Consider the following 19,026-nt stretch of genomic DNA (forward strand, 5'->3'; position numbering starts at 1 on the left):
CACCTCCTCATTTGCTCGCCATCGTGAGAGAACCCTGGCGAGCGAGATGGGCTGTCCCATTGAGACAGATATCCAAGGCCGTCTAATTCCGCCTCTACAATAAATACTACCGTACCGCTTTTTGCACTACTATGGTCTAACCAGGCCAGTATCTTCCTCGTCATCACCAGCCATGATATCCCCAGCCCAGCTCACCCTGTTGGCCGTTGCTGCCGCGGCAGTCTACCCCGTCGTGGGCCACGCCGCCGGTCTGAGGCGCAGAAGCTCCAGCGGGACGGCCGTGAACAGCACGACGTGCAACGGGAAGCAGTACTCTTACAACGAGCTCGCGGGCTACGGTCTCATCCCCGGTAATGCGAGGGACAAATTTGGTGACACTATCGGAGGCATCGGCAGCGCGAGTAAGTTGGTTCTCATGCGGCGCAGCGGGTCAGAGAGATCAGGGCTCCTCGTTCTGTATTGGAAAGAGGAAAGGGAAAGGGAAAGGGAGCGGAACAAATATACTGACTTGACGCAGTCGCCTTGGATCAAAGCTCTTGGAAGAAGAGCGAGGATGGTCTGAGTTATGAGGGATTGTTGTGGGCTTTGCCCGATAGGGGTTGGTGAGTGAATCTCTTGTTGTGATGGTCTCTTTCAGGGGTGAAGACTCGATATCTGAGCTCAAGGGATAGCAAGTGCTAGCCCCGAATTCCAGATCCAGATATCAGAGATCCTTGAGTGTGTGTCTTGCACTTGACACTATGGGTAGCCCTCATTTGGACTGCAATGTGGTAGCCAGCAAGATGCTATCAACGAGGGCTTGCCTATTCATTTCTCATCGTGCATAGAGCTATGATATTTGGGTGTGAAGGAAGGATCGTTGGCTGAAATTCGTCTCGATATGCTACGATCACTACCATGAGATCAGAAATGACATGCCCGACCATGGCTCAAAGGCGCTCATATTCGGTGTATTCGCTCGCGTCGTTCCAAAACACTAGTATATATAGTAAGAATGAGATGCTGACTTCATTGGTAGGAACACGCAGGGCACACTCAGTATGTTGACCTATTGCCGTATCTCCGCATGAATAGATTCATCATCACAGCGGTGAAATGCTCTATCATGGCTACAAAATACTGATCAGTTCGTGGCAAAGACTTCATCAATCGAGTTCACAAATTCCACCTTACTCTAGTCCCACAACCCAATGCCACCGCCGACAGCCCAGCATCGCCCAACCTCGAGTTTGAGTACGTCGACACGATACTCTTCAGCGGGCCCGACGGGCAGCCAACAACCGGCCTAGATGCAGACGGATCAGGCGGCCTAGAATACGAAGGATTTCAACTGCTACCCGCCGCAACATATACCGGCGACGGCTTCGGGGCTGATACCACCAACGGCAGCACCTCCAAGCACATCGCTGTGGACAGCGAGGGCTTGGTGATCAACGATGACGGGAGCTTTTGGGTCGGCGACGAGTATGGTCCATACGTCTGGCTTTTTGACTCCAACGGGACGATCATCTCGGCCATCCGGCCTCCAGAGGCCATCATACCGAAGAGGAACGGCTCTGACTCCTTCTCGGCCGACTCGCCGCGTGCGTATGTGGACGATGGCTCTGGAGACGACGTGTCACCCGCAGACAATCCCACCGGGAGGAACAACAATCATGGTCAGTGTTATCTAGCCCTGGCAAGTCCGAAGGTAGAGAGTCAAGGATATCACAGTGCTCATGCTCACATGGCATACAGGCTTTGAAGGGCTGTCCGCATCTGCTGACGGCAAGACGCTCTACCTCCTATTGCAGGCCGCGACCAACCAGGAAGGTGTAAGTTTATTGCCTGAGGGAAATCCACTAGTAGGACTCAGGACTCGCGAGAGAGGGAAGGGGTTTTGCACTCGCGGAAACTCGAAGCCTACATAGACTGGCAAGGGTACAGGCCGAAATATCAATCCGGGAGCTAACCATTGCTGATAGGGACTAACCTCCCAAACCGAGCGATACACTCGCTTCCTCACCTACGACGTCTCGGATAGATTGGCTCCAGTCTACCTCTCTGAGCACGTTGTGCCTCTCCCTCTATACAACGACTACACTGCAAAAGCCTCGAAGAACCCCAAGGTTGCTGCGCAGTCCGAGCTGCACGCGCTTCCCAACGGCCAGTTTCTGGTCCTGGCGAGAGACAGCGGCTTCGGCCACGGCCAAGACGAGTCGCTGTCCGTGTATCGACACATCGACGTATTCGACGTTGCGAACGCCACGGATATCAGGGGCAGTGAGTACGACTGCGAAACCTGTGCGGTCGCAAGCGCCAAGGGTGTCCTGGACAAGGCGATCAGCCCGGCCACGTATTGCTCCTTCCTGGACTTCAACGTGAACAGCGAGCTGGGCAAATTCGGCGCCCACAACGGTGGCGATCAGGATAGTGGGCTGCTTGTAAGTGGAAAATCCCTCAAGCGTATGTGCCACGAAGGCAGTTATGCGTACCACGCTCCTAGACGTTGTTGTCTCGCCACCGGCGATCCCCCGTTTGGTGCAACAAATTCTACAACGGCAAGACCCAGAGATGGCTGACTTCATGGCCGCCGTAGAATGAGAAGTGGGAGTCTATAGCACTGGCACCGGTTGACCCTGAGAATCCCGGGGAGGACTACTTCGTGATCAGCCTCAGCGACAACGATTTCATCACCCAGGATGGCTACCTGAACTTTGGGCAGTATCAATACGCTGACAATAGCGGCTTCAACCTGGACAACCAGGCACTGGTCTTCAGGGTGTCTTTACCGTCCTAGAACGACCATCGGGGCACCTCCTACGCGCACAGGGAGGCGTGCGCGGCGGGCGACGATCCTGTCCGCATGGGAGTGAGTCGATAATGTGGTGGTGGCGTGACTGAAGCCGGGCGTGCGGCTTTCCCTTGCGGGCTTTCTCGTTGCCCCGGAGGCTCCCGAGTGGCCTAGACTCACTCTCTTTGTTGCTGTGGGAGGGCAACTCTCGTGCAAGGAGGAGAGAGAGAGGGGGGAACGGGCCTAATGCTGTGGAACATGACAAAAGCCCTGTGCGAGTTCTGTGCTTCGTCCGGGGAATCGCGCACCTCGGTTTCGCAGGCCGCTGCCGGGGGCATCGAGCATATTGCGCGGCCACATGACCGACGCCGCTATAGTAAAGAAACCAATTGTTCAATGAGAAATTGATGCTCCCGAGACTCCCCTGAGAAACGAGTGAATGGTGAGCGGTCATCTGACCGGAGAGCGGCTGCGTGCACCCTCGAGCACGCTGTGCGCAGGCGCAGGGCCCGCCCCAGCCAGCTTTTGTGACAGTTGAGCTGTCACCTCCTGAGGATTGCACATTCACCGAGCGATGTTACACGGATAGTGTACCCAGTGACTCGAAAATGCAGGTCTTGCTGGAAAGGGAAAGCCGGCACTATGCTCACCAGTTGTCCCGGGCGAGGCAGCAGATTGCAGGCGGACGAGCAGCGTTTCTTCTCCCATTTCGCCTAACATCATCTTCATTGCACAATTCAGGGAGAGCCCTCCAGGTGGCTAGCCTGTCGGCATATAGGATTATCAATATGCCCTCCGACTAGAAGAGCCGCTCCAGTGGGCGTTTCGCATTCCAGCCACCTTTACCGAGATGTGTTGCACAGCATGATGTTTGAAGATGCTGCCGTCAGACGGCAGCAGCTGTCAACATCTTAATGTCTCTCGTTGGCCTCTCCCGCTTTCCATGGGCGAACCAGCTTGGATGGAACCTGACTTAGCTGACCATGCATAAACCTTAGAGTAACCACCTAGACATGTCAACTAGTAAACGTCAGGGTAAAACGTCAGGAGGCACTCAGGCACCACGTATGAATAGTAAGAGCCACATCATCGTGCAGTCAGTTGGAACCGAAGCGCAGCAAGTTGACAACGGCTTGTGCGTAAGGTCGGGGTTGATCGGCCGACGGGTTAAAGCGCTCATGTACAGGTTGATGCATTAGCTGCTGTGCCGCTAGTCCAACAGGGCGCATTCGCCCTCCGTCCCTGGCCTCAGCAGGCCGGGAACGAACTCGAGTGCGTCCGATGGCAGCCGAGGGAGCAGACACAGAAAGAATAGCCGAAGCGGCAGCTCATCGGAGGGGCCTCAGATTCGAAGAAGTAAGGCCTAGATTCAGGCTGAGAACCAAGTCTGACGAGGTGTATTCTTCTTCACATCCCCAAGGGGGCCAGAGACTTCACCTGGCTGGCTGGCTGGCTGGCTGGCTACTAATGCGGGTCGACTGGGGGCAGGCAGAGCTCGTGGCAAACCACGGGTGCATCATGAGAACACCCAATGGCGCTCATTGCCAAAAGCTAGCCCCCACTGGAATAAAGCAGCTTCACTTGTGGCGGCGGCGCCCCATGGAGGAGGCCCCGATATCATATATCAGACACCACTAGCCCACGGTTCTAGGCAGGCAAGGCGATGCATGGCGTCGGTGGTTGCGGACAGCTCCAGACTCTTGGGACAAACACCAAGCCAACGTGGCGTGCACAGATTAAGGGCTGTGACGAGAGCGCCGTAGCCCGCATGAAGGTTGCTACACTTGTAAGCTGAAGGTAGCTTGGAGGTGGCCGTAATGATGTGCCAATGGGTGGACGGCCTCAATGCCAGGGCCCTGTAATGGGTGGAGGTTGCCGGCATAGCTTATTAGCGGCGGCTTGACACTCCTCTTCATTGAAGGATCCAGCTGGAGAATGCTACTATGTGATTCTGGCCGCTGATGTCGACTCGGATTCGCATAGGTGCCCCTCTCGATGCATCAGACCCGATTGAGACGATCTGAAAGTGGATAATCTTTAGGTCGCCACGCAGCCTGTTGGTTCTGACAGCGGTAATGTCATGTAGGCGAAGGATACGGCCAAGCCCAGCTCCAACGATGGTTGGCGACGGAAGGGGGCAGGGACTGGTTCGCCAGATGGCAGGCGACCAGCCAGGCAAGCGACCAAGCGACATGTTTTGACCTGAAAAGGAATGTGGTACACCTTTTACTGTCTCCCGGGAAAGTTTGGCTATCCCACCTCCCAGGCAGGCCGGCACAGGTAGAATTGGAAACCAGTTGAAAAGATGACACTGTCTCTGTACAAAGTAGGGCGTCTGCTTCCCGTGCCGTCTGGCGAGTGGAGCATCAGCCTTGTGTCATTTAGAATATGCCTGTGGTACTCGCCGGCTGAACGCTGCAGCCACGACATGTCAGATAATATGGCCCCACAAGACTGAGCCGCGTCCTAGCATCATTAGGCTCTTTTTGGTGCCTTGTCGTTGCTATTTCGACGTGCTCGACCTATTCGTGTATGTAGTGGCCCTTCGATGGTGGAGACCAGGTGGGGTCTACGGCTGGAACATATGCAGTCGTTGGTCCCGCAACACGAATCCTAAGTGCTGTTTAGTCGCCAGAGACTTTTCAGTGACGGGATGCCTGGAGCTCAGCCCATATTGGCGTAGATGGTGTCCTTTTACCCATGCCGATGGTCCCAAGAGCGTGGTACTGGGAATGTTGTCTCGTAACGAGGGCCGCTCCATTGCTGGGCAGGCACTATTAGAAACCCTGCTGTGGGCGACTATTTAGTTGGTTGCTGGCAGCGAATGAGGCGATTCCAACATTCCAAAAGCTTGCTGGCGAATGTATGTGATGTGATGTGGTTCAACCAGAGAGGGTGTTGCTGCACCTCACACCCCATCAGTGAACCGTGAGTGCGCCGCTTTCCTTTCATTGCTTCTTCCCCCTGGCGGAAATGCGGGGGGAAAACGACATGTCGACATCGGTAGCTGCGAAGGCCAGTGATGTTGTTCATGGCGGTTGCACTTGCAGCGCCTCTGGAATTGAAGGGACAAGGGGTCTCATCCTCCTGCCGTAGCCAACAAAACAACGAGGCCTCTGTGCCATCGACACCGGGGGCGTGTGTGTTTTGCATTGGTGTTGTTGCCCGATCTCAGGTCCGACTGCAGGAATTGAAGAGTTTTCTCGCACTGGCATGTTCAGCCTCAATCGCTGACTCCTTCAGCCATTTCAATCCTCCGAGCCCTGAAACCAATCCCTCGAGGGCCGAAGGTACCCAGCCTACCAGCCTTGTGGCCCTGTAAGTAAGGGAGCATGGTCGCGCCCCGGCCACCGGTACTCGAAGAGTATCTTCGGGCCCAATGCTGAGGCTGTGGCACGGCATCAGAATTTTTCATAGTGCCCGAAGCTCGACACACTCAACGGTCAGCACTAGCATAACCATACTTTTCAAGCATCTTCCGCGAAGAGGCCTCATCTTGTGCCTCTTCGCGGATGAAGACGATCCGCGTGGGGGTTGCACGAAGAAGGCTGGGGTATTTTTGAGCATACACGGCGTTGGACAAACCCCAGAGCGAACACTCCGGAGCCCGTCGTCGGCGATGAATGAGAAGGGTACACCCGTGCCGCTTTCACCTTGAATGCCACGATGATGAGTCAGTTTGTGCTGCTCAAGCTGCGCAGGATTCGCGAGGCAAGTATGTCGCCCCGGCGCCGTCGAGCTCGGAAAGGAACTCATATCCGTCCTCTGGAGCAGTGGGCGATCAATAATATGTCCGATATGGCGTTGATCATCCGCCCGCGCTTAGTAGTCTTGACAGGACGGAATCTAGCGCAAGAACCAATCAGTCCTTCTGACACCCCGGCTGCATCCCTGTCCGGCGGATGGCTTCTGGTCTTCTATTCAAGGACTCCCCAGTGCTGAATAGTTCGTTTCCTTTCAAAGGCCGCACAAAAAGAGACCCAACCTGGAGCAATGCCTTTGCGAGCTTCTTGTTGTTGCTAAGCCGAGGACGCTCGTCATCCCACAGAGAGCCCAACAGCGTTAGCTGTTCCGGATTTTTTCGCCCTTGATAAGGCGTAGTGCGTCAGCAAGCGACTGTGGAGCTGAAAATCAGTGCTGCTAGTAGGCCGCCATTGTGGCTGCTTTCGCTGTTGACAGCTACACGTGGAGAATGCAGCTCTGCAAGCACGCGCAGGAAAAACGAAGCGATCGAAATCCATCCATCTGATCACTGCCTGTTCTCTCCTAGCCCATCTCCCCACCAAATCTCGGTTGACAGGGCCTTGCCGAGATGGATCGCCTGGATCAACGCCTCTAGCCCTGCCAAAAATAAAGCTGATTTACACTGTGGAAGCCGCTCCCTTTGCCCTTGTTCGCTGACTCACGTCCCACCACGGAACGCCAAAGAAAGGTCCGTAAAAAATCTTCGACTTGGCTTCGTCGATATAGGGCCGGGAATCAAATATCTTATCATCAGGATTGGCAGGCGGCCGACGAGCAGCTAAGGCGACGCTGAGCTCCAGAATGCAGAGCCAGTCGAGCCCTGCAAACGAGTCACCTTAGAAACACACCGAGCTGTTTGTGCGAGGCGGGCCTTTCCGTGTTTTGTGACACTACATGACAGTAGAATTCCCCGGTCGGCGTACTCAAATGGAAACAACATGCCCCCATCAGAACCGGGCAGCTGGTGAAATTGGTTCGGGGAATAGGCATGCTTGCAGGCGACTGCAAGGGGCAGGAGGGGGGCCCAGCGTCCATTATCACCTCAGGCGTGCCATTCAAAGGTGGCAAATTGAATCTTTCGGTGTTCCGCCGTGGAGATTTCAATCGACTCTCCCTGGGCAGCCTGACAGATGACTCTCATTATCCGTGAGTGGGACTCACAGGCCGGCTGGCTGGGCAATAGGGGCATGCACAAGGACACCTTGAGTCTTCCGTGTCCGGATGTGCGAGACCATTTCCTGCTGCGTGACTGGCGTGAAAAACAGGCTGAGTCGTTGTGAGTCGACACTGCCGCGTGTGTCAACCCATTTCACACACTCATGAGATGTGACAAGTAGGTTGACAGGCGGGATCAATAAGAGCAATCTTGAGTCCGGTGCGCGCCCCGTTCTTTACTTTGAATCTCGGGTCGCCTGTCGGCCAGCCGGATGCAGTGTCGAAATTCTCCGAGTCGAATGGTCCACCTGGGCCATTGATTCATCGCTGATCGAACCCAGATTCAGTGAGAGGAACCAGAGATACTTCTCAAGTGTTGCTGCGGCAGTTGTGGTCAACTCTGCCCGGACACCCAGCTTGCCGCCTTCTGGCGCTGAGCACTAGTTCGTACGTAGCATACTTCTGAAAGGCCAATCACGATCACGTTGTACTCGCAACCTCGTTCAATGCTAGGGGCAGCGAATGCCTATTCAGACAAGGTATATAGGCAATCTTGCACCAGCTTAGTTGTCTGTCCGGTGTGGATGTCCGGTAGTAAAGCAAAGTGCCGCATTGTGTTCTGCATTGCATCCTTCCCCGCAAGGCTGCCGAGTGACACTGTGCTGAAAGCATGTCACGATGCTAGAAAGTGACCGTGACGATCTAACACACGCTCACGGCGCCTTCCATGGCGGGGTTGAAACGGGGGCTTGGCCAGATGATGCCATGAAGCAATCGAGTGACCTGTATATTGTGTACGAAACAACCGACCCACCAGGTCCCGTGGGGGTTGAGACCAAGCATGCATTCCTCGGTACCTAAAGGTGGATTTGGGTGCACGCAGCCGTGGAGGTCCGGAGCACTCGTGTAGTTATGCTTGACGTCTTAGTGCTATGCATGCTATGACGCAGTAATGGTGCTCTCGTCGTCAGTGTAGTACGTGTATAGGCATTCCAGCTTACCCCCTCCTAGCCACGCCTATGCGTAGGCGGCTGCATGTCCCCATACACACGGCTACCGTTAGAACGCTGCAGTACGGACCGTGACGGCAGAGGTGCGATAGAGCATAGATTGTGACAGTAAAGCCATCCTTGGCGACTCATCGGGCTGCCAATCGTGGGACACGGGTACACACCATCAACTCGTCATGTGCCGGAATCGAAATCACGATGTGGTATGGCAGAAAGAGAGGAATGGCAATGAAAAGACGATGGGCCCAAAGCGACGCGAGTTCCAGCTTGAAACCTGAAGTCGGCAGCATATTGTGAACCCTGGTTCCTGGAGCCGAGATAGCCAACCCGAGCTGCGAGGAGGCAGACCAACCAATTAAAGATGCTCAAGGCCGCACCCCACTGTCGTGCACGAATCGCTTGGCTAGTCCGGTGATTGATGTCGTCGTTCATAGGCCCACTCTGGTACTTTCGTGACGGAGTACTCGGCGGGAGATCCACTAATCTCCGCACCTCATCCCGAGAAAAGTGTGGAGGTGGAACTTGACGTCTTTGTGTGTGTGGATGGTGTGCAATCCACACCCTTACTGACCAAGTCGTTCTCGCAGTGCATCATGCGTGCGAGCGTCGTAAAGGTATTAGGGACGAACGATTGGCCACGTCTAGCGCGGCTCTCGATTCAGTCAGTCACTGCTTTACTTGACCTTGAACTGTGTAGCGGGCTACTGTGCTCTATGTGGTGATGGGTGGGCGATACTGGCAGCCTCGTGGCGACGATCTCGTCATTCTGGTAATGATAGTCGTGAGAGGACCGAACGTCAATCAGCCTTGCCGCGCCATTGGCCGTGATTACACAATAGTACCCGCTCACAGTCTTACGACTGTTTCTGTTCATAAATTCGGCCAATATGCCAAGTGCAGGTCTGGCTGAGCCAAAACCAAGCTGAGTCCGATGGAGATCGTGCGCCCAACGTCCCAAAGACAATGGCCCTGTCCACGACGGTGGAAGGGCTCGAAATCAAGCATTTAGAAAGTCGGCGGCTCAGTGAGGGCGTCAGACCAATCACCATTCACGTACAAATGGAAATGAATTCTCTACTGTAGGAGAACACAGGAGAACCTCGGAGGCCAACGTCAGGCCACAGGCAGCCGATAGTGGCCCCAGGAGCTGGTCTGTCGCTGGACGAAACGGGTCGATGGAGCTCAAAGATGATTAGTTGGGCAGGCTGGTTTGATAACCAAGGTTGTTGGAAAGACAGACTCTGGAGCAGTAGTTGCCGTCATGCAGGATCCCAAACCCCAAGCCAGTTTGTAACAAGCCCGCTGCAGGCTCCGCAAGAGCTCATGCATATGTGACCAGTCAAGGCATAGCGCCCAGGGAATTGCCCACGTTGATAGCGATGGTTTCCTCTGCTTGGCTGCGAAAAGAGGGGACGAGGTGGGCGGCAGGCAGTCCAAGGGCTCGCCTCCGGGCTGGTCATCGGCCATTGGGTCACCTGCGCAAGATCTCCACGATCCATGCCGCTTGCAGCGTCGTGGCTTGTCCTGCATGTGCCTTGATGGAGGGTGTGAGGGGATGGGGGGAAGGGGGAAAAGGTGGCAGCCATCACGGGCTCTGCAGAGCTATGCAGGACAGTAGCGCCGCTCTTAGATGCACCAGGTTGCACTGGGTGCTGGGGAGAGGTGGGAGAGATATGGGCACGCCGCCGATCCCAGAGCGTGAACGACCAGGCCGGACGGAAATGGACGCCAGGTTGCACTGCTCTGAGACGACGGCCATCATGGAGGCGAAATCCAAAACGATTAAGTTTGATAGCCCACGGCCGTGATGTGTCAACATGGCCGCTGTGCAACGTGGCTGCCGCCGACGGCGCCCAGATATATGTGGTGGTTATGGCGATGATGAAAGAGGGCATGCAGCCAAGAGGGGAGAGTCGCGTCACTGGAATGCTGCATGGGCAGCATGGCAAGCTGCGCAAAATCGCATGATGGACTGACTGAATGTACGGGCATTTCCAGTGCCGTGTTTACAGCACCGTGCGACCCCCAGGCCATCCATCAATTTTCTGGTGAGGGCGCAGGTGCGACGAGCGCCTACGGCCCTCAGATGGTCCAGGTCCAACCGTCCAGGTCCAATCCAATCCAACCGTCCGTCCAGGTCCAAGTCCAGGTCCAGGCTCATTTCTCCTCGCGCTTGACCTCTGAGCTTGGTTGATCTGGGCCTGGCGCCCTCGACGGCGCTTACAGCTTGGCCTCGCCGTGCCCTCCTTTGTACTGAGCAATTTCTCTATCTCAATCCGGGCGACGGATTGCACGAGCGCTATTACCGAAACCGCGGGTCGAGCTCGTGCTTTGAAGCTTCTCGAGATCATCTCAACCTTGCAAAGATAGGGGGAAACGGGAGACGGGATTTGCCTTGAGGGCGACCGAGCCCACTCCCAGAGTAACGCTGGCCCGGGGGCTGGCTACTGAAGATGGAAATGCATCGCGACCCCCACGCCCAAGTTCGGTGCCGTCAAGATTAGCCATTGCCCATCAGTCTCAACCTTCAACAGCCAGCCTTTGGGGGTTGCAGATCGCAACATCTTATCTCTGAGCGAGAGCCCTGGCAAGATAACTACACGTACGACGACTGCGTGGTCGCCCAGATACTGTACAGTACAGTACAAGTCCCAGATGGGCGAGGCATTATCTTGCTTGTTTGCTCGTAACTCATACTGTATTGTAGGAGACGGGATGGTCTGCTGAAACTGGTCGCAATGGAGCCGTCCATCCACCCATTCACCCACCTATTCATCCATCCGCAATCCAGGTTTCTCTTTGTTGTTGCAGATACCATGGCCAGGATATACAGGGCAGAGACTGCTGGATTGCTTGGACTGCCCAGAAGCACCGAGGCTGGTGAGTCGAGAGGGAGAGCGAGAACCGGCAGACAATTGGCGAGAGCTTATTCCCCACCATTTACTATCTTTTACTTTTGCATCGAAAACTCAACGCCCAGGTCGCAGCATGCTGCTGCAGGCCAGAGTGCCTAATTCCGTCCTACTGTGCAACCAGATTTGAAAAGCCAAAAAGGGCCAGGCCAGACCCCCAACCGGAGCTGCTCAATGAGAGAGAGTTACTCCCTCACACGTCGGTTGCGTGAGCGGCAAAGTTAATCAAACCAGCCAGCAATCGACCACCATCCAGCGCTGGACGTGGACGGTGCGGCCAAGCACACAACTTGCACGGAACCGTTCGGTTGGTCTGTCTGTCTGCCGGCCTGTCAGTCGACCTTCATCTTCACAGTGAGGTCCACAGGATGTTAGTGATCTAATGTTAATGCCCAGTTGCGTGCGGATGGCTCCACCTCCCGCAATGCAGCAGGACAAGGGCAAGGGCAAGGGCCAGGGCCAGGGCCAGCATCGTCGACGGCAACATCAACAGTAACAGCACAGCACAGAACAGAAACAGCAAAGCACGCAAAGGGCAAAGGACAAGGAGCAGAGAGCAAAAGAGCTAAGAGCTTCACTCGCGGCCGACTCCACTTTGTTGTGGCCACGCCCCCCATATCCACTGCCTCGTTCTCGTTGCACAGCACCCTGATGATGAGCAGGTTATAATGTGCAGGGTAAGGTATGCCTGCTGCACTTTTGCTGCACTTTGCTGCACCAGGGGGCTGTGGGCTTGGGTGGGTGCGAGCGTTGTTGGAGACAAAAGAGTCCACCTGGGCATGGTCAGTGGGCTCCTCAGCTCTAGGCCCACCCCTATAATGCAGCTGGCCAAGTCAGTCAGGCAGGCAGGCAGGCTCAGCTGGCGGGTGGCAAGGAATGTGCAGCCCACCTGTCCTCTGCACCTCCTCCCCCGTGCTGCCCGTGGGTGGTGTCAGTGGGTGTCTAGGCTGCCTTGAAAATTTTTCAGAGACACCCGGGCACCCTGTCTGTTTTGGTCTCTGCTCTACACATCACACGCCCTCTGCCCACCCACACCACACCACACCACACACCACACCACCCACACCCACCACAGTGCAGCAGGCCTGCATGTACACACGTACCCTTCCACCCCTGCACCCTGGCCAGGATCCCAGATGCGCTAGCGCTAGGTCTAATGTGGGATGGTCGCTTTTGCAGAACAAGGCCTCCCCGGCCATGAGGCCTTGGGGAAGTCCCAAGACCGGGCAGGGCACTCGTCGTTTTGGCTGTGTCTGGGTCAAGAGTAGAAAAGCTGCTCCTCCCCTCCCAAGCTTCACCCGTCAAGAGGATTGCTCACACCACAACTTCACTTCAATTCGATCTTCGCCTTTCTATTGACATTTCCAACTCTGTCCCTGTCTCCCTGTACACACCGTGGCTTCTACTAGACCGACCAACCAACAACAATCCCAGGCATTCCATCTCGCACTCTCGCTCGCCGGACTCGTCACTGTCACCCAGCTATACCATCATTCGAAGCCATCGCCGTGAGAACTTGTAAAGAGACACAGGTCGACTTGGAAGGAAATACCAAGTTTTGAACAAGCTCCAGCAGCCTCAACAACCACACGAATCCCAGCTACTCGAGATCCTGTAGCATCGCCAACAGCCAGATCGTCATCAACCGGCGAGCCCACTTCAACCGTCATCAACGACCACCAACCTTCCAAATACTCCACTATGTCTTCCGACTGGACACACTCTTACTGCCTCACCTGCGACAAGCAGACAGACAGCACAACGTACTGCTCTGAGTCTTGCAGGTTGGCAGAATACGAGCAGTCATCGAACCCCAGCACCGGGCCAAGTTCCCCTGCCTTCAGCGGTCCCAGCTACCCGTGGGCATACTCAAAACCAGCGACGGCTGTGAACAAGCTCTATCTGACACCAGCTTGTGACTTCAGTCACCAAGCGGCCCAGTCCTCACAGCGTCGTGGCTCACTAGCCTTACCGCAGCGGGTCCTGTCACCGTCGAGCTCACACGCCAGCCTGTGTTCGATGAAGAGCAACTCCTCTGCCAGCACCGAAGCCGCCATGCAACTATCAGACGCGGCCAGGAAAGAGCTGCTCGCCTACGCGAGCTCTTTCGAGAATGCACGATCATCACGGAGGCAGTCGCACTAAACATTGATGAGTCTTCGGTGGAATCCACTGTGGATGATGCCATCCCTTGGCACCACTTCGTTTCCTAGATACCCCCACTTAAACATTTTCGGACCTTGGAATTTCTCGGGAATACGCATCACCTCTTCAACGATGACTTCGGGCGGTCGAGCGTGGTCTCATCTTTTTTGTCGCCCTCCGATCATCGGCGGGCTTCTGGCCTTTCTGTCATTTATGTACCACAAAAAGCATCAACCGGAGCACAGCATTACTACAAAAGTTATGGGTTTACACAGGGGTTGGGACAGGTTATTTACTACTTTTATTTGTCTGGTCCAGCAGGATATCGGGCGTCTTCTCTTGGAGTTCCAGCAATGACACTGTTGTTGTACCAAGGCACAAGCTGGGATTTCTTTGAGCAACTGGAGGGAGACAAATACCGTGGAGGTTGTCGCAATGGATCATTCGGGCCGGCGCTAAGGGACTTGCGCTGGGTCATGGAAGGGGTTCTCCTCAATGTCTACACTGGGTAGAGAGAAACTTGAGAGGTGTCGGGGACACCAGTTGTTGGTCCACAGGGCTGACGGGAATGGTTTGACTGAACACTCGAGAGTGATTAGCAGTCACCAACAACATGGCTTACTGTCTTACAATAAGATCAGTTTCAGCTTCCCACAGCTTAGTCCACGTCGACGCATTCCAACTGTGACTCTAGTGCCGTTTCCGTGTCCATATCCTTACCCACAGCTTTATCATTCCTCCCACCGTCTTTACTTCACAACGTGTACAGCCTATAGTACGGAAAAGATGACTGCTGGGTGTCTTGTCCTGTCCGTCCCCACGTGCGATGAAGTGATTCATCGACCCACGATTTTTCCTTTTTCTACCTCTGCTTTTTGCCCGGGTACGAATCCCGTTTGGACAAGCTTACTACACATCATTTTTTCACTCGGTAAACTAGCTCGAGTTCACTTTCTTTTTCCTGCCCTTGCATTCTCGCAGCCTCGTCACACGTACAGGCTACTAGCTCTGTCTAAGTGGAACCAGACAAAACTTTGGGATTTGACTTCGTCTTGGTTCAACTGCTCGCACAAAGACTCGCTCGCCTACTAGTTAAGGGACATGTAAACCAGCGGCCTATTGTTTCAGTGCAAATGCTGAGCTAGTATGGCTAGCGAGTACAGTCAACCAGCGGCCTAAGGTTCTGGGCAGCTCTATCGTTTACTGTGCCTGCAGCATATGCAAACCTTGGCGGCCTTTTGGAGGGAGTACACCACGACGGCAACGCGGGCGTGAGGTGCTCCAGAAGTACATCCTTGCAGCGAGAGAAGCCGTAGAGGTACTTGTTACGTGAGCGCATGGATGCTCAGCCACCGAGCTCAACCTTTTGGAACACTCAGCATAGCACAGTACAACACCTGCGCCGTGGACGGGCATCATCCTCTGTGATGGAAGCCAAGTCTCGAGAGGACTTTTCTTCAGAAATCCTGGGCTGACAGAGCTTCCCCTCCGCCGTCCAGCTTTTCCCGTGCATCATTACGTACAGGCTGCGCGCCTCACTGGCCCGGTGATGCATTGCGCCATTTGGGGTCTGAGACACAGGCTGACCAGGAACAGCACTCTACTGTGTGCGCTGGCCCAGCTCAAGCAAGGTTTGGTTCCATCGCATGGCCCTCCGACAACTCTGGAAGTTGGAAGAAGACAAAGACCCAATCAACGACCAAACACGCCGTCATCTACTATGTGTTCCTATAGGCAATCACATGGGTGCCCGCCGGCCGTGCCTCGTCCAAGGAGGGGGATCGCGAGATTGACTACTCTGCTTCTGGCTGTTCCTGGCGTCTGTTTCTGTGCCGGGCTGTTCCTCTCAGCCCTTCTGGGCGTCACACAGAGTGAGCAAAGAAGCGAAAATACTGGAACCATCCCTCCAAATGGCCAAGCTCCCAGCTCTGCCGAGAGCTTATTACCGGACAGGCAGCCTAGACTGTCGAGCTTCTTTCAACAGACTCACTCCCGTTTCACACCTGCAAGCTACGCAGTGGTGCCCACTCCCGTCAACATGGTCGATCCCGTCCCCATAAATCCGTCACTTGGGTCAGGTCGGGACGGCCTACAAGGCTCACCCCCCAACCGGTCCCTGCAGGCGCTCTGGACGGGCCCTGCGTAGCTTCAGGGCGAGTCACTCCCTAGCGGAAACAATGACGCCGTTCTGGCACGTTGTGTTAGTCACAGACCTCGAGTCCGAGAGCGAGGGGTTCTGCCGCCTTTGGTAACGACGGGGTGGGATCGGCCCCTCGACACCATCTCTCACTGGCGCTGGGTCCAGATCTCGGCCTTTCGGCTGGCCGGTCGCCGTCTGCAGGGCCAGCCAGTCGTGACGGACACCTACCTAACAATAGTACCGTGTTAGACCGGACGACGACCAGGGGAGACAGCTCCAGGGCCCATGCAAGAGAGAGGCAAAGCTAGCTAAGCTCTCACACACCATGGTGACTGTCGCCAAGCTCCGTCGACGGTTGAGATGGGGGAAAGGGTGAGCGACAGCCCGTCAGCCCGACAGCCCGAGCATCGTTCTCGCACCTGCAGACCATGTGTCTGTCGAACCCACACGAGCTCCGGGAGTAGATTAGTACCCACAGGCCCTGGAGTATGGTCTGGACGCTGGTGGATGAGTTCTTCAACGAAACACAAAGTCTGACAGGGCTGGGATTGCATCGCTCATCAGGGTTCGCGGCACTTGAGCAGTCTCCATCAGCATTGTCGGTGTATTAGAGCTCATTCTGTCCGGTACGGTACGTACCGCCCGTACCTGTAGGGGCGTCTCTTGCAGTCGGTAAGAATCCTTTCAAGATATTAATATCTGCTATGTGCAAGGAAGGCGGGCGTGCCTGCAACCAAAAATCCAATTACATAATATGGAATGCTCTTTGACGTTCTGATGACACGATGCCTCGCTTGTCTGGCCTTTGAGCCTGACACTTCACAGTTTTCCTCCAAATAGGATCCATGTCCCTGATCTGTATACTAAAGACAAGGTCTGCAACATCGAGATCGGGGCTGGACCACGGCTGCTAAGGCGACACCCGCTGTTGTAAACAACTCCCAGCAATAAAACGTGTTTCAACATGGTATTTTTTTTTTCCCACTTCCCACTGTGGGCGAATATACCTGCCGTACAGTATAGTGCCCATAGTTGACAAAACAAGACGACCCACAGTGAAGCTTTGACAGGCACGATTCAACAGGCCCCGGCCCCGTTTCCGGTTTGTACGAATGCGCAGGAACCGGATCCACCACGGGCTGAAAACTTTCTTCCCACATCCCTTGGAGGGAAAAAAAAGTCTCGCTTGATGACTCTCGTCTTCAGTCTTCCTGCGACGAGGTGGGTCAGCGCCGTCTCGCACCTACCCACGCCTCCCTAGGCAATCCGGGGGGACGTCGCCGGACTCCAGCGTCGCCCCGTACCGTGGGGACCGCTCCCGGATTGTCAGCCCAGTTTCCCACTCTTTTGTTTTTCTCCCCGACCGGGAGGTCCTTGGAGCCTGTTGCTGCTCGAGTGGGCATGGGCCCATCTTCGCTCCACCGCGGGTGTACGCGCCGAAAGCCACCTTCCCCATGTTTCCCCCCTGGGCGTGTGGGTACCTGTCAAGTCGGCAGATTTTTTGCCAGTTGACGTGGCTGGGTCTCATACTCCCAGGAGAGCAGAGACAAAAGACGCAAGGCCCATGTGTCTCGCTGAGGGGGGACGAGCCCAAGACCGGGGGCTTGATGTTGAGTGAGGTCAGCGCCACGGTCGCTCCTGGGAAAGCCACTTGTCATCCCCGGCCTGCGGAAACGTGCGGTCAGCCACCATGTGTTCAGACGCGGTCCATTGCGCGACAGGGCAAGGCAAATGCGGTGTAGTCGCTCGCGGGAAGAGGCGAGCGCTCGCCTATTCTCCTCGATGGGGCGGTTGATGAACGCCTCTTCGGTGCTCCCGGTGGCCCCCCCTTGCAGCTTTCAAACCTCTCCTTTCCATTTACCGAACTTTGACTTCTCACGGGTGCCATGGGTACCCTTCTCCACCAAAGCATCAAGTCTTTGCCTCTGTGTTGTTTGTGCATCGCTGGCGCCGGGGTGAAGTCTCGATTGCCTACTCCTCATAGACACACGCCGTTGCGCTCGCAAGCACCTCTCTCCCCTGCTCTCGTTACTGCACCCTGGAAAGAAGTCTCACGCCAGCCTCGCACGGCAGACAAGACAATGATCGGGCCTAGCAGATTTTGGGGGCCGGCGTCAGCGAGCCAGACAGCTTTCGTTGGATGTCGGCCGTCGTTGCGCGGGTGCGACGCGATCTAGAACCTCTTGCAATCAAGGCGCAACCCTATCTCGATCTGTGCGACGGTGCACAGTGTCTAATACCAATAAAAGGCGACGCCAGGGGTCGGGGGAGGGGGTGTGGCGCCCAGCGAACGCCAGGTCAGGCACAACAACAAGCCTGTCTGGCCTCAGACAGCGAGCAGGATGCAATTCCCCTTTCCCGTCCACCTTTGGGCAGTGGTCTCGGGAAGCCGTCGAGATTGGCGAGCCTCGCGAAAAGGGCTGCACAGGAGTGGATACCGGCTGGGCACGGCTGCAGCGACCGACACGCCCATCTCTTTGCTGGCGGCTTCCGTTTGGCTGGTGCTAGGGAGCCGCTCGAGGGCCCCCCAATTTGGGCATGACCGCGGATCAGTGCGTGGGACATGGAAGCGGGTCAAGTCGTGAAAATGGATGGACTGGTCAGGCGCAACTCGTCGTTTACCAGTGGCCATTCCTTGAGCAGGCCTTGGACGTCGTACATGGCGACGTGTTGTAGGCATGGACTTGTTGGGTGCGGCGGTCCCATTTGTGGACAGTTTCCACGTGGGCGTCTCCAGTTGACGGGGCTTGTTGGGCAATATCAGCTCTTCCATAAGTCGTGAGGCGTCGACGAGTGTTGACCAGCAAGAGGCCAGTCGTGGTGCTTGACAAGCTTCAAGGCTCGGCCATTTGACGCCGTTGTGTCTTGCCAGCTGGGCTGACTTCTGAGACTGTCTGATGTTGAGAGAGAGGCCCTTGCAACCGGTGGTTGGTCACTTCACAACGTACATCATGCACGACTGTCGGACGACGTTAATAGTCTCAACACTTGCATGGCCAGTTTTGCCTCCATTTGATGGACACTAAACGGGGTCATAGGCATGTGCCGATAAACCAGTGTACTCGTCATACCGCCATATGCAAACTGCAGGCTCTGGTGGACTGCAGTTGTTCGTAAACGGCCTCCTGGGCATTAGACTCGGCCCAA

The 19,026-nt window shown here is 55.5% G+C and overlaps 2 protein-coding genes across 2 annotated transcripts; both read left to right on the top strand.

Annotated features, from left to right (window-relative positions):
- Positions 1–172: 172 nt before the first annotated feature.
- Positions 173–2,779, top strand: J7T55_006482 (uncharacterized protein; the record flags this gene model as incomplete). The annotated part of the gene is made up of 7 exons (XM_053144791.1): positions 173–401; positions 518–602; positions 1,019–1,038; positions 1,179–1,658; positions 1,738–1,814; positions 1,965–2,423; positions 2,579–2,779. 7 exons carry the CDS (start codon positions 173–175, stop codon positions 2,777–2,779), a joined length of 1,551 nt encoding a protein of 516 aa, XP_053001247.1.
- Positions 2,780–13,295: 10,516 nt separating this feature from the next.
- J7T55_006483 (uncharacterized protein) lies at positions 13,296–13,739 on the top strand (the record flags this gene model as incomplete). Its single annotated transcript, XM_053144802.1, has 1 exon — positions 13,296–13,739. The coding sequence occupies one exon, from the start codon at positions 13,296–13,298 to the stop codon at positions 13,737–13,739; it is 444 nt and encodes a 147-aa protein (XP_053001248.1).
- Between the last annotated feature and the right edge of the window lie 5,287 nt (positions 13,740–19,026).

Source organism: Diaporthe amygdali (genome assembly GCF_026229845.1).
Source record: "Diaporthe amygdali strain CAA958 chromosome Unknown NODE_1_length_4327563_cov_65_473760, whole genome shotgun sequence".
Classification (NCBI taxonomy): domain Eukaryota; kingdom Fungi; phylum Ascomycota; class Sordariomycetes; order Diaporthales; family Diaporthaceae; genus Diaporthe; species Diaporthe amygdali.